General features: G+C 40.2%; 1 protein-coding gene across 1 annotated transcript; it reads right to left on the reverse strand.

The window, feature by feature from the left end:
• Nucleotides 1–12,728: 12,728 nt before the first annotated feature.
• Nucleotides 12,729–15,917, reverse strand: GATAD1 (GATA zinc finger domain containing 1). The gene is made up of 5 exons (XM_066197627.1): nt 15,620–15,917; nt 15,386–15,511; nt 15,013–15,072; nt 13,719–13,902; nt 12,729–13,018 (listed from the first exon to the last, which is right to left on the reverse strand). The coding sequence occupies exons 1-5, from the start codon at nt 15,836–15,838 to the stop codon at nt 12,828–12,830; spliced, it is 780 nt and encodes a 259-aa protein (XP_066053724.1). The 5' UTR covers nt 15,839–15,917; the 3' UTR covers nt 12,729–12,827.

Consider the following 15,917-nt stretch of genomic DNA (forward strand, 5'->3'; position numbering starts at 1 on the left):
ACACTGTGGTTTATTACATCTTCTTTGCTTGGTAAAGAAGTCTTCAGATATTACAAAAGCATCCAGATCAGCCAAAATTAGCAGCAGCATCTGTTCTTCAGTTTACAAAATTCATTAGAAATGGAAATTATTTAACCTTCCTAGTACTGGTAATCTCATAATGCACTGATAGTTAAATCTGAAAGGACCAGTTGCAGGCTAATTGTGATGGTACCAAAGACAATTCCATAGATTAGTGTACTGTGCTCACACTGGGAGTCATTTAATTGAAATACTGTACTTCAGTGCCATGTATTATATTGCAGAGTTAAAAAGGTTTGCTGTATGCCAAGGTCTTATCAGTCCTCAACCAAAATTATGTACTACACTGTCATGGAAAATGTTCTTAAAACCCGGGAAGCCTAGGTTCCAAATCTCTGCTTTTCCTCCTTCCTTCATGCAAGGAATTTCAGCAGTGAATGAGCTCAGTGTTAGTCAGACATCCCCCTGCATATGTAACCTGGATGATGCTGGTTCATGTGATCCAAGAAGGAGGTCACTGAATAACTTCCTGCTGTTTGGTGATCTTTGTTACATTCTGAGTTCCATTGACATCTCACCTTGGGATGTAGTAGAGAATGGAAATGAACCCTAGCTAATATCTGTTAGAAGTCTGATGTACAAGGAACATTAAGCCTGTAGCTCAGAGGAGGACAATCCCTTCTATTCCAGTGTTGTGCAGTGAGGATCCGTTGGCCTGTGGAGACATATGCACAGGGCCTGGGAGGGGGAAGCACTCCAAGAGAAAAGGGACTGAGGACATTTGTTTCACATTTTGTAGGGCAGTGGGATTTAGCTGCAGTGGCTCATGATGATAGCACAGGCAGACAAGCAATGTGTGTGTCATGTTTGAATTTTTTTTCTAGTCTCCATCAAGTCAAGATCTAAACAAGCTCTGTGGAGCAGCAGCTTAGAGATGAACAAATCCTGTGCCTCCCCACTAGTTCTCCTGTCACTCGGACCTCAAGGGATAATGATGTCTATTTTTCTGGGTGTATATTACAGCTCTTTTAAAGATTTGATAACCTGGGGTAGCTTTTTTCTTTCACTTCTGTTGTCACCAACATGTCAGCTGTCACTGATCTGTCCTCCACTGCCTACCAGTCTTTCCCCATAGTTGAGGGACTTCTGAAGAAACAAGTGTTAAACATAAATGATGTCAACAGTAACCCTGTTTCCAGTGTGCAAGGGGTTCTTTAAATTTGTTGATAGCAACTTGATTTCCACTTCCACTATTCAATAATTTTTCTCTAAAATGGATTTTATGTTTGAAGCTATCTTCTTTCAGCTGGTTAGCTGGTATTTTCTTCAAACAATGCTTTGGAAAAATGTGCCTGTTTTGAAAGTGATCTGCCATTCTGGACTGGAAAGACTTTTGGGGGGGAAAAAAAAGTGAGGTAGCAGGTCAATTCTGTTAAATCCGGGTTTAATTAGTGCAATTAACTCTACTGAAAGGCTTATATGTCTGAATGTTGAGGGAATCTGGTAATTCCTAATGGTGAAAATCTTACAGGCTTGCTTTTCCAAGAACTGGGGACATTGGGGCACATTCAATCCCATCCAGTGTGTTGGGTCCTTTTAATGGTATTTTCCCATAAATCACATTTATTCTTTCAGAAACAGTATTTCTGGTGTATAGTAAAAATTTCACAAGACCGTTGATTGTCTGATTTCTTAAGGATTCAAACTTTTTTCCATTTTCAAAGAGAACAATGGAAAAGATTTCTTAACCCATTTGAAATGACAGTTAACAGTCTGGTTAACACACATGAATTTTATCATTTATATTAGGTTTGAAATGTACTTCAGCTTTTAGTTCACCAAACAAGACCAAGTTTTGTGTGGACCAATGTGTGCATTTAATGTCATACAGGGAATTTCTCCATCTTGTGGCATTAAGGAAATATAGTCAATTTCTCCAGCCTAAACTCAAACAAGTATTTTAAAATACGATTTCAAAACAAAAGCATTATATAAACTTGATTTTTTTCACAGGCTATTTTACTCAAATTAACTGGGGGTGTGTGTATACATATATATAAAAATTATTAAAATATGTAATTGATTTTTTAATCTTCCTAATATAATTTATAATTTGACTTCTTGCCTAATTTATTCAGTAACTCCTAGTTATTGTGAAAACAGTAGAATCAATGCATGCTTTATCATTGTATGAGGATCTGACTCCTTGTTTATTATTTAATAGTTCCTAAGCTCATGGAGTAGGGTGGGAGTGAAACCTACTTTCCAAGAAGTTAAGATAACAATCATAAATCCATAAGCTGTGGAGGAGCTTTGAAGAGACCAGAAGCAGAACAGAGTATCTTGCATGAGTTCAGCAGGTATTTGCAGAGTTAATCCTATAGAAAGAAGTTAGGAGGCTGGATTACAATTTGTCATTGTCAGTTGACAGGTAAGGATTCACTTCTCTCTCACAGGCATCATTTGGGAATAACCCATTTGCAGCTAACACTTGAGAAGTTTGGCTTTAAGGTTCAATTGCTTGAGTTTTCCCATTTCTAAAATAGCCCAGACAGTAACAATCTGTCTTAGTCAACAGATTTCCATTTCACCGTGCCTGAGATTTAGCCTGCTGTTGCAGTGATGCAGCAAAGAGGTCTGGGATTAAATGCTTTCAGATGCTCAGGCAGTAGTAGAAATGTTAAATCAGTTTGCTGGTGTTCAGGTCACAAGTGTAAGTCAGATTAACAGAAAAGAAGTGGGAAAATCAATCCTCTCTGTCCTCTAACAGTGGGCAGGGCTTTTGTAAGACTTCCATGTGTGTGGCCTTCCTGTTATGTCCTACAGCAGCAGAGTCATGTCAGCTGCTATTAGGTACCAGGGCAGATTTTGCATCTCTCAGCAGTGCTGTCCCACACCAGCCTCCAAAAGTCTTTAACAGCTTGAATTGGTTGAAATGACTTAGTGAAGACTGATATCTCAGCGACAAAGTCAAAGTGGAACTTCTGGGTGCCAGAAGGATGACCTCTTACTTCACTGTTTGCACAAAACCAGTTCTTAGGATTCTGCAGGAATGATTACTACCCTATGTAGGCACAGCTATAGCACAGCACAGAGTTTGTGGAGACCCAGTGTGGACACTGACACCGAATTTTGGTACATCAAAAATTACTAAGGTCATGCACATGTTGGGCAATTTCCCTTATTTCCAGAGATCAGCAGCTTTGTAGAATAAAAAGCAAAGAATAAAAACCAAAATGTTTGGAACCACCCACAAAATGCTGTCAATGCCAAGTTATGTAATTCCAACATTAGCACCGGGAGAATTAAAATGATCCACATGGTTTTATGCCTGTTTTCTGTCGGGAAGGTAACTGGGTCCTTCAGATGAACTAATTGCAGATTCAGTGCTAATCTCCACTTCCTTAATTATTGCCAAGTTTCAGGAAATAGTAATTAAATTATTTCTTAATAATATGTATCACTTTATGATCATGCTTGTCTATTGCCAAAGCACTGCTGAAGTAATTTTTTATAACTACAGCATCGTGATCTTATTTAGATACTTAAAGGCTACAACAGGAGCTGTTTGGTGGTTTACTGTTTTAGTGTTTGCCAAGAACTAAGTCTTATCCAATTTTCTAATGGCCATTTTTCCAGTAGTTAAAAACCTGCTTATTTTCTAAATGTCTAAAAGACTTTTTTTTTTTTTAAACTTTTAAAAGATTCTTCATTAAGGACAGGTTTAAAACACAGATGTAGGAAAATAACCCACTTGAAGGCAGCATATTGAAATTTGTTTTTTCTATGGATCTTGGGGACAAAAAGATCTTGGCTTCCCTCACATCAGCATCTGTCTCTACACTGACCCCAGTCCTTCTTCCCATGGTGGTTGGATCTCTTTGTCCTTCCCCAGCAGCTGTCCAGCATTGCAGGTCCTGCTGACTGAGCCATGTCTTGGTGAGGACAGTGGGTCTAAAGCAGAACTCCTGCAGTTGGGAGCAGGCAGAGTTCTGGGGTGGCATGAGACACATGAGGCTGTTCCTCTCTGTCCGTAAGGGATGCGGGGCCCCTGTATCGTGGAGCACAAGGAAGAGTCCGTCTGTCCTAAGGAGCCATGGTTGGGACCCACTGCAGAGCCTTCCCAGGGTGCTCCTTCTTCCCTGAGCAGCTGGAGCAGCAGGCAGGCAGGCGGAGGGAGAAATGCTTATGAGAAATGTGAATTTCATTTCTTAGTGGTTTTAAGAAGATACCTTATTCCAGCTCCCTACTATGGTGATATGAATTCCGGAAAAGGCTATAGGGTGGAATACAGCCCCTTCACAGGCCCTTCTTCAGTGAGATGGAACTTGAGCCATTCACATCCATTAACAGACATTTACAGAAAACAATCAAAAAAACCTGAAATTGCAACCCGAGGCCAAGGGAAGAGATGGGACTTGTGCAGAGCTTTTTGAGACAACCCGTCATTTTCTCAGACTTCAGAGTGGTGGCAGGGGGAATGTCATAAGATGTGTAGGATTGCACTCATTCTGTGCAGGCACTGTTCCGCACTGACATTTGTCAGCTCTCAGTCTGTCATATTACAAGTAAATTTGGTTTGCAAATGTTTCCCCTCAAGCACTGCAAGATGTATTTGCCACATAAACTATGTAACATTAGTTCCCTCTTTGAAAATTTAATCTTATTCTTGTTGATATTTTTTTCTGTAGGTGACTGATGAAGGAAGTCACCCATTCCAGTTAACAGTTGAAAAAAGCCACATTACAGAAACTAAAAAGCAGGTATCAATAACACAGATCTCGGATTTTCATGCTTTCCTTATTATTTTGCAAGCAGCATATGTTCTCAGCATTGAAGTACTTGTACAGTTTCATCTCTGCAGCTTTTCAGTCTTGTGACCCAGGTGGGTCCAACTATGGCAACAAGAGCTGATTTTATAATTTGGGCACTGTAACAAAATGCAGAGAAACTCCCTAACTGTACTTTATGAGGAACAGCTCTTGTATTTTAAGACCAAGTTTCTTTCTCTGTAGATTGTAATGGAATTCAAAGTGTTGTAAACAAGATACTGTTCTGACCCTGAGAAGGGAGAATATGCTACTCTAACAACCTTCTCGGATAACTAAAGAAACATATGTAATGTGATTTTGTAGAGGTTTCTTCTCAGTTACAGCTAAGAAAATGTCAAGAAGAAGAAGAAGAAGAAGAAGAAGAAGAAAAAAAAGAAAAAAAAAGAAAAAAAAAGAAAAGAAAAAAAAGAGAAGTGTAATTTTTCCAGAGTTTAGGAAACTTCATATGTTCAAAACACTTAGCATGACCAGTGATTCTGTTCTGATTGGGACTGCATAAGCAGGGACTATATTGGTTATCACATCCAATTTTTTTCCACTTTCTTCTCTGTACTTTAAACTGCTTTTCTTCCCTGTGCAAGTGTTTGGTTTTGTGAATGTCCACAAAATAGTGCTTGCTAGTATTTCAGGCTAAAATGTTTTCTGATTTTATTATCTTGATATTTGTGATCTGCACACTTGATGGAAAATTATAAAAGTGCTCACAGCTGTTTGTGCAAGACTCAATAGTGGCAGCAGAGGCAAAACAGTAAAACATTTTACCAAAGATGTGGTGATGAGGGATGGTAGTGATGTTTCAAAACACAAAGCAAGACCAACCTCTTCCAAGATGGAAAACAAGGTTTAACAACAGATAGAGCATATTGCTACAAGGAAGGTCACTTTTAAAGCTCAGTTTCAAGGTGACAAATAGAAATCTGGGTATTTTGGATATAGACAAATATGTGCATAATTTTTTTCTTAGCGATATTGAAGTTGTCCTAATTATCTGATTGCTTGATCAGTGTGGTGCCTGTGTTTAGACACTGTTTGTGCCTTTGTCAGACTCTGGGAGCCTGAGCGTTCAGACCCTTCCCATTTGATCCTAGCAGAGGGAAGCAGCTTGAATCCCTGCTGTCCCTTTGGCTGTCAGGCCAAATCAACCCCTTAGAGACCTCCACGTGTTTTTCAGCTTTCTAGAGCTGAAAATGTTCTCATTAGTAATTACAGACTGGTTCTTTGGGTTCACGTAATATCCTAAATAGCTGGAGGAACTAGGCTAGAAAAGCAATGGAGAAACTGCCATCCCACAGCAGCTGATTCTGTGAAAAATAAATAATGCCTCAGTCCCCATTTTCTGCTCAGGATATGCCAGAGGTGACATACTCTAAATATGCTCTTGTGCAAGGTGTGCTGTGGAACAACTGTTTGTGGTGTCATCATTTTTAATGTTTTCTTTTTTCAGGTATTTTCTTCCTGTAGCCAGAATCAAAGGCAATGCACTGAAAGAAAGTTCACTGCTTGAGAAGGTCTTGCTCACAGTACCCATTAACACTCAAAGACATTGCACGTGGCAGGGAAAGTAAATACCAGGGCCTCCTCATAAGTGAACTTTTATTTCCTGGGGTTCCTTAGGAGCTGTCTTTGCAAATACTGTCATTTGTGAGAATCTTGGGTGGAGTGAGAATTTGCAGTGGGTGAGGTTTTTTTAAACATTAAAAATGTGGAAACAAAACATGATTATTTAATTTCAAGTTTATCCCAAGCACTAAGTAATATGGCAACTCATGTTGCTATGTTTAAAGTCTTCAAAGCTTGTGCTATAGTTGCGCATATTACAATGTCTTGTGGACTCTGTATTTTAATCAGAATACTGAATATACTGAATCAGGTGATATTCAAATTTTGCTGAACTTTTCTAATTGGCAAAATGTTTTTCTATATTCATGAGCTCTGTCTAAACATATACATCTCTCAAACATTTGATACGCCTTTCTGTATATGCATGCTGAGTGCTGAGGAAGCATTTAATTTTGGCTTCTGGGCTCCCTTTCAGATTATTTCTGTGTGCCTGTATTTATTGGATAGCAGTTTCATACATTGACTATTAAAAAACCCTTTGAGGTCTGTAATGTATACTGAATTGACAGCATTATATGAGGACTTCTTTTGCATTGTTTTTGACTTGTTTTCTTTTTAAGTATTTGCAGAACTAATTCCCTGTTTGCTCCCCTATTTAGGTTTGGTGAGAGAAAACTAGAACTGCAAAATCAACAGAATGCTGCTATAGGGGCTCAGTAGGATTGTCTTGCTGTGGGTCCCCGTGCTTTTGATAGATGCTTTTATCCAGTATTTAGACACATCAGTAAGTTTCCCTCCCCCACCAAGTCATCTTTATTGCGTGCTGAACAGTCCCAACTCCCACCCTCTCCTAGAATTTCAAATGACTCCATGTATTTCCAGTCTCTCAGTCACTGGTAAGACCCTTTGCTGGATTTGTTCAGTATGTCCATGCCTTTCACTGGCCAGCCCAGAGCCTGTGCCCCAGCACTGCACGTGTGTAACACCAGTGCTGTGCAGAGACCCCTGTGATGTTCAACATATTCATCTGACCTTGGCAGGGACTGAACAGTGAAATAGCACCAACAGCAAAAAAACCCCTGCTGAGTAAGATTTTCAGGCCCGTGATAAACAAAGGCTGGTAATAAAACACTCCAGAAGACCTTCACAAAACTCGACTGCACTTTGCAGATGAAATACCTTGTTAAAGGAAAGAAAAAATAACGTGATAACATCTAGTGCTCCTTACTCCTCAGTGATGATCCCCCATGAAACACCAGCCTGTTAAGAGGAATTTGAATGTTAGAAATTTTTAGAGAAGAAACAGAGAGACAGAGACTTCAGAAAACATTCTTTCAAAAAAACCCTTGCTGTTCCTGCATGTGTGTTGTTAAATGTTCTGCTTACATCCCACTGCATCAAAAAGGGTAGAGCAGAACTGGGGATGTCAGAGACAAACAGCTTATCACATGTGCCACTTCTTTATGGCAGGAATGTGAGTGGGTAAAACCAAATTGACAAAAGATTTTTAAAAATAGATTTTCCCCAGATCTTACACTGACTTTCCCAATAATTTTCTAGAAGAGACATTTTTACTTTTTTCTACCTTTGACCTTTGTGCCAAAAATATTGCTGGTCACTAAAAGCTGAGGTGGACGCTTCTTTCCTGATGGTCTCAACTTATTCAGGAGCTGCTGGGTTAAGCTTTAATAGAAAGCCCACCAAAGAAGTACATTGCAGTATGTGTCCCTGGCATTGTCCCAGTATTTGTTCCGATGTATAGCCTTATATGGATATGTTAAGTTTCAACATATCATTTCCACTTATAAAGGGAGCAATTAAGCCCTAGTCAGGCTCTGCAAACTCTGCAGGTATGAAGTGGTTGCTTTTGGTTTTGTTTAGGCCAAAAATAAAGAAGAAACAAGTCTTTTACCTTGCCTAGTAGTGGTCTGTTATGACACAGTTTAGAAAAATAGCCCTAAGAATGCTCCATGAAACTCCTTAAGGAGAGGTAACTGGAAAATTCTGTATGTGGGTTCCCACAACTTGGGAAATAGATACTTGAGAAGGGCACATGGCTTAAAAGGACAGGCTACTCTTTGCTTTAATTCTTAATGACCCACTGAAATCTAATGGGAGAGATTGGGAGAGAAGAGGCTCCCAAATTCTGCTTACATAGTTCAGATTCACTACCACAAGCAGCCTTACAGTGCGATTTTATACGAAAGCAACCTAATCAGAAAGAAAGGGAACATTGACTGTGTAGGATTCTACAAACACTGAAAAGGATTATCAAGGGTTTGACCATCCAAAGACAAAAGTAAACATTCCTACTGAAGTTCCCCAGGGGAAGATTTGTGTTAAAAGTATCGTGTGTGTGTTTGGAACCTGGGTCAGTTTACAACAGGGTACTTTACACTGATGAAGTCAGAGAGGTGTGATGGTCTTCAGCAAAGAAGTGTCCATGGACACTGATAGAGTGTAGGAAGACAGGTGGAACTACTGAAAGCAACTTGGCCCCTAGACAGCTTCATGAAAAAAGAGGAACACTCCTCCTCTGCTCTCCCTAAATGAAGTTCAAAAGATGTTGCAAGAGCCCAAACTGCCATATGTAAGCAGGTGCTTGAGTCTAAACGCCCTGCACAGGATAATCTTGATATTTTCAGGTTTAAACAACCTTTCTATCAAAACTAGATTCCAGTAATACTTCTGTTTGATTAAATAGACATTGAGGCACTTTACCGTTTGATAAAGATGCATGAACCGCCTGAAGATGTTGTCCATTAAGTTGTTCTTGTGATTGAAGCTACTAAAATAGAAAAATAATCTCACTGAAGCTGTAAACCAAATTCAAGAATAACAAATCACCAACTAGAAGGTCTGAGAAAAAAAAATAGTCTTCCTGAAGGTAAGCGTGACTGTGGGTGAAAGAAAAACAATTGCCAAATATAAGATTCTGTTGTCAGTGATCACGAGATTCTGTAGTGGGGGAGCACACAAAAAGAAATGTTAACTATTAACTACTGTAAAAGTATTTCTGCTTTGGCACATAATGCTCATCTTCCATAATTCTGGAGGGATCTAATAGATGTACCAATTCTATCTGTGTGAAAATAAAATAAGATTATAATTTGACTTTCTAATTCAATAACTGTAAAGAGCAGTTGAAACTTCAAAACTACACCTATTAATATTTTTGTTCTCAGTTGTATAAATCTATTTAGGGCCTTTATTAATCATAATACACAATACACCACCAACCACAACAAATGTACTCTTTGCTTCTCATATATTAAAGTTGAAGGCTGCATTACATGAAGGCAAAGCTATTGGATTGGCTTGGATACTAAGCTGTAGGGGCCTAATCCAGCCTCTGCCAGGATGACTGAGATGATTGTCATGTAGCACAGCACGGCAGTAAGAAAGGAATCCCAGCCTCATTGTAGGAGCCCAAGGAACCACACACTTATTTATCCATTGGGTTTGCATCATCACGTTTTCCCAGCAAGTACTCTGCTCCCAACAAAGCCATTGCCCAGAGACAGAAACCCTTCTCCACTACGCATCGTTTTGGTACAGCACAGTTCACATCAGAGTTAAGGGCTACTCCTCCCACAGATTTCCTGCTATGTGTTCCTTGGAGCACGGGCCACGTGTCTATGTGGTACTCAGTATTTTACATATGCTCTGTGGCTTTTTGCTCTTGGCTACAAGTTCCATCTTTAGAACTAAAATGCCTTGATGAAAACTACTGTTGCCTGGTCACAAAACTCTGGAGCTCAACACAAGGCCATAAATTCAGTAGCAGTGCATCCACTCAGAGTCCAGTGATGCAAATATGAAACCTCCCTACTTTTTGGCATGGGGGATTACCAAACTAGAAGACAGAAATGGGTGAGCTCAGCTCCCTCAGCTGCAGGGCATCAAAGCCTGTCCCCACAGGATCTTCTGATATCCCTTCTGCTGTTGAGTCCATTTTCCAGGTCTTCCTTTTGTCCTCCATTTTCCTAATATAAGAGAGATGAGGAATTTTCAGAGACATTGCTCTCGGAGGTCCCACTCTTCAGCTGTGTCCATCCATAAGAAGCTGTCTGGAGAGTCAGTCATTTTCCCTGTGTTACCGGGTGATGTTCTGAACACAAGGAAAACAGGACAGTGCAACCATTCAAATACCTATAAATGAAGCTGTAACACTTTAGTAGTAGTCATTGCCTGCAGATTCACTCTCTTTTGAGAACTTACAATCAGAATTCTTGCTCATTTTATTATTTTGTAACATTTTCCAGTATAATAAAAACTAAACTAAAAATAGTGTTTACTAAAGGAAGTTGTTCCATAGTGCTCTGAAAAAAAGATATTTTTGTCTGTTTACACTGTAGTTGGAAGCATAATACTTGAATCATCACCAGCAGCACTGAATTTTAGAAAGGTGTATTCTGATGAAAAATGAGTTGTCCCTTTTATATTACAATTTATTGACAAATAAGGCAAATGGCAAAAAGTACTTTTCATTTGATGTGCCTTGCAGGAACTCAAAAAACCAAACCAATGTAAGCATTGTTCTCCTCCTTATTCCTATGAAGATTTGACAAGGAAAGCAGCTAGGCCTCACTGGACTCAATGACCATCAAGGTCTTTCCCAACCCTGATAATTCAGATAAGGAAAAACAGCTGAGAGAAGAGGACAGGTCCATGGATTATGCTGAGGCAGCTCAGGGACTTCACAGTGAGCCCAAGTGAAAACCCTGTGGACTGCAGAGAAAAGAAAACATTTGAGTCAAGGGAGTCACTCTGGTTATAGTAAATGTAAGACTTGTTATTTTTATTTTTTGTAACTGTTAATAAAGAAATAAAAAAAAAATTCAGAGGAACTGAAAGGAGAGAATGGAGAGGTCATCTCAGGATTAATTACTGCAAGACACTGAACATGGGCACACATCTCATCTTTGTAAACAAATGAGGATTAAGATTTAACTCTGTATTAGCAATATATAGATAACTTTTGAGCATTCTGAATTATTGACAGTATCACTTAACTTCAGATCCCCTCCCTTAAGGCTGACTGCGGTTTGTATTTGAAGAGGGCAGAAGAGAGGCTGCAGGCCAAAACAAATCTATCTGGTTCCTGCACTCACAAGTCCCACTGTATGAAAAGTTGTCAATACTTGAGACTTTCAAATATGTTACATCTTAAATCAAAGCCTTTCATAAAGTTAGAACATAAGCCTAGTGCAACATTTTTACGCTTTTGTACAGTATCTTAAAGGTGATTTGGGCCTTCTGGGTGCTGGTCACATATGTTCATACAAAGGAAAAAACCAGAAAAGATCAGTACATTTACATTTAAGGCCACTTACAGCTCTTATCCTTCACAGGCAGCAGGAACCACTAAGCCCTTGGAATTCAGGCCATACAGGCACATCTCATCGTGTTTGGAGCTGACTGGCTTGTAAGAAGTTTAGGGCAGAAAACTGCATTGGTATTTTAGTATGTGGCATTTCTCACATTCTACTATTTATACATTTTCCTTGTTATGCTGAGCCTGTCAATACATAAAATTAGTTTTTATTTCCCTTACCAATTCTTTTTTCATTTGAATTGCCTGACCATTTTTTTTCCTTACCATCATTAATTGTGAAGACTGAAAAAAAACCAATTTAAAATCAATTTTATGAGTCCAAGCTAACAGGCAAACAAATACGAACAATCTGAAACTCAAATCGTATGTCAGTGCTGGAAATGCAGATACGTCTGCCATGAAGATGCCAGGATGACAAATAACACTACTTTCTGAATTAGCATCCAATTTTCCAGGAAATTTACGCCCTTATATAAGGATAGCAGAAAGCTACACACATAGGCCCACATTTCAGATTCAGATGAACAAAGTTCCCCTTAAAAGGTGACTGCTGGAGTCTCTCTTTGCGGGTGAGGTTTTAGTCTGGAGAAATCCAGGTAGATCACTCTTCTCCATGTAACAGAAAACTGTTAACTGCATCACTGACCATTTTAGTATTTAGGAGAAGCTAGTCGTAAATTATTTAACAAGGAGATAAAAATAGCAGTCACAGTTAACTAAATTAAACAGTTATATAAAATTCTGGATGATTATGTCTTTTAAACTCCTCTTCTGGAAGATAACTTAAAAAGTAAGAATGAACACTACAGGCAACTTTCAGAAGTCAAAGACGACTTCTGAAACTTGTGGTTTTGTCCCAAGATTTGCAATAATGTCTGAAGAACAGAGCACTGAAATGATGCATCAACTGGAATGAAAACTTCCACTTCAAAGATCTGATATATATCTAAAATAAATAAATACCATAATCCATAAAGTAAGTCGGCACATTTCATAATTTTTAAAACTTCTTGTATGGGGTTTACAAACTGGAGGTTACACCCAAAATAACTAGTCCAAAGTATTCCTTAAAAAATTTATAAATTATTTGCTACAGTTTCTTTAATGGAGATTGCAGGAGTAGGTCCCACGTGAGTCCATATATAGCCCTTCTCTGGCCTTGTAGGAACAGTAGGGAAGGGAGATGATCGAGATTTGAAATATTCCGAAGGTGCATGACAAACAAATTCTAAATATTCCATTTTCCTTGGGAGATCTTCTTCTGGTCCTAGGAAAAAAAAAATCTTTAAAGACAAAACTTAAAGGCATAAAATTAAGTCTGTTGAATAAAAATATGCCACAATGCCAACACCCCCTTACAGAATTTGTCTTTGCAATCCATTACTGTCCTAGGAAGGCAGCCTCCTGTGTTAGGCAAGAAACTTCTACCTTTAATTTTGCTGGGCTGATCCGTAGTTGATATATTTAAAATACATTCTATTTGTGCCCTGACTATTAGAAGGACTTTTCTGAATTACTAATTTTATCATTTTATCAGTAGCAGAACAGTCCCTATGCCAGTGCTTGCATGCTATGTATTTTGAATACCCAGGATAAAGAACAAGTAATTCAGGTCACTTTAGAAGAAATAACTTGGACTGGTATATCAGAATCAAAGTTACTATGGTTTAAACCTATCTGAAGAGCAGTAATTTGATCTTTAAAGCTGCACAACTGTAATTGTCCCCACAAACACCCAGATAATCACAGGATGAGATAATCAGACTGCAACAGCGGTAATCACATTATATGCACAAGATAAATAAATAGTGTTATTACAGTAAATGAGATGTTTACAAGATTAAAGTCTAAAAGGTGGAACTTTCACAAAATACCTTGAGAAGCTAAAATATTCATTTAAAAAATACAACTCTGCATTAGCATAGGTACATCCAAGTAGCTGTATGAAGTGAAGGCTCAGAGATTACCTATGATATAGGATGCTGGGTCAAAACAGTCTTTGGGGCTGGCTTGTGTAGGAATGAGCCAGGTTAGTGCAGCACTCTTTTCACAGTATTGGTCCTGAATAAAGCCACGGATCTGAGCGTAGTATGTTCTTCCATCCTGCTCATCAACCACCGAAACAACATCTCCAATTTGGTAGTATACACCCTACAAGACATACAAATGGCACTGAAATCAAACAACCTGATTTTGTCAGCTTCACTTCACATTCATTCATATCTTAAGTATCAGTAGCCTCAATTATCCTAAATTCTGCCAGTCTTGAAATGCAGCTTCAATTCAGCCACATGCAAAAGAATGGTGGCATAAGAAAGAAAGAAAGGTGTGTGTTTTTAAAACAGATAAAAAGAACACAAAAAACTCCAAACAATCCAATTCACAACAACACTGCAAAGTACCAAAGTAGCAACATTTTATGTAAGGAGGCTAGACAAAAGTTCTGATATAATTCTTAGGAATTTCTGATAAAAACAAACACACGAGACAGTAATTCTTTTCTGAACTGGTCAACAGCGAACAAGAGATTCATCTGGAATGCCAGGCATGATACATCAGGTCTCTGGAGAATATATGGAATCTCAGGCCACCACTGGCTGTGCAGTCTCCCACTGCCTACCCTGATTTTTTTTTTTTTTTGGGGGGGGGGGACGGGACGGAGAAAAGACATTCTGTTTGCTTGTACTGCTGGGAAACAATTTTCAGAACTTTAGAACACCAACACCTTGGAATGCTGGTAAAGCTGCTCTCAAGCATGAATGTGAGAAGGCTCCCTCCTGCTTCACTGCAAGTGCCAACAGATCTTGTTCCCAGGGTGTTTGAGACTGCTTGCACCATCTCTCAAATGGAACCAGCTGAGATGCTGGAGCATTACAACCCGCCCCCTCCATGGGAAGTATGTTCTGCATCTAAGATAGGAAATATCACAGAAATTTAAATGATCATCTCCAGCCACCTGACCTCTGCACAGTGTAAGTTAAGTTTAAAAATGCTGACAGCAATAATAACAAAAAAAAAAAAAAGCATTTTTTATTGGAAGAGAAAAACCTGGGACAATGATAACTATTTAAACTACTTAAATAAACTGCCTTGCAAGTCTAAACATCAATAACTATGGCAAACCAAAATCCTACACAACTGTTAGGCAAGGAAGAACAGTTTCTGTGACTATACTCCTAGTCCTTTCACCGTCCATAATTCTTGAAACTGGAAACAGAAACAGGATAATCATTTTTGCAAATAGATTTGCATAAACCATACCTTATAAAATATTGATTCTGCTGTAATTATAGTGGATACAGACTCAGGAGCCTTGATGGGCTAAGAAAAGAACACAGAAATAGAAAATCAAGAGCATTAAAACAAATCAACCGTAAAGTTCCAGAAATTATTTTTCCTTTTAGACAACATACAGACACATCATCTTCTAAAATAACTGGCAAACATTATTACTTCGAAGCTCAAAGCAACAGAGCTAACGTTTTCATCTCCAGGATTTTATGTGGAGAAGCGAGCGCTCAACTCCCACGCCCCGTTTCTCTTTCCGCTCCTCCCGCGGGCTCCGTGTCCGCCCCAGCCCGGCACAGGCTCCCGACCCGCCGCGGCCCCGGCGCTCTGCCCCGCACCGCCTTACGTTTTTTAGCTTGAAGATGTGCCTCCTGCCCTTGCCCTTCGTGGAAACCTTCTTCTCCGCGGCGGGCGCAGACTTGTACTTGGTGTTCCTGAGCCGCGCGGAGCGGCGGTGGATCTCCTGTTTGCTCTGTAGGGAACGGCAGGATGAATACAAGGGGGACGGCGCGGACAGCTCCAAGAGCCCGGCCCCAGCCCGGCCCCGGGGGCTCCATGGCCCTCACCTCAGCCTGCTCACCTGCTTCCCGCCGCCGCCGCCGCCGCCGCCGCCGGCTCCGCTGCCGCCGCCGTTGCTGTGCTGGGCGGCGGCCGAGGTGGTGGCGAAGGCGGCGGGGGGCGGCGGCGCCGAGCGGGCCGTGCAGTTGTTGCACAGGATCTCGCCCTGCCCGCCCTTCTTCCACATGGAAGAGGACGTGCTGCGGCACACGCTGCAGGTGGGCTTCAGCCCCAGCGGCATCTTGAGGCCGGCGCGGGGCCCGCGGGCCCGACAGCGAGCGGCGGGAGCGCGGCGCCCACAGCGGCCCCGGCGCCGGCCC

Source organism: Chamaea fasciata, unplaced genomic scaffold (genome assembly GCF_029207755.1).
Source record: "Chamaea fasciata isolate MVZ Bird 193981 ecotype frontalis unplaced genomic scaffold, bChaFas1.0.hap1 SCAF_1, whole genome shotgun sequence".
NCBI classification, from domain to species: Eukaryota; Metazoa; Chordata; class Aves; order Passeriformes; family Sylviidae; genus Chamaea; species Chamaea fasciata.

What these genes read in the sequence shown, in the direction of transcription:
- GATAD1 (XM_066197627.1), bottom strand. Translation starts at nt 15,838, where the DNA reads ATGCCGCTGGGGCTGAAGCCCACCTGCAGCGTGTGCCGCAGCACGTCC. An exon ending in CAGAATCAATATTTTATAAG is followed by an intron (nt 13,903 to 15,012) that starts GTATGGTTTATG and finishes TATGTCTTGTAG; the next exon opens with GGTGTATACTACCAAATTGG. An exon ending in CCCAGCATCCTATATCATAG is followed by an intron (nt 13,019 to 13,718) that starts GTAATCTCTGAG and finishes TTTTTTTCCTAG; the next exon opens with GACCAGAAGAAGATCTCCCA.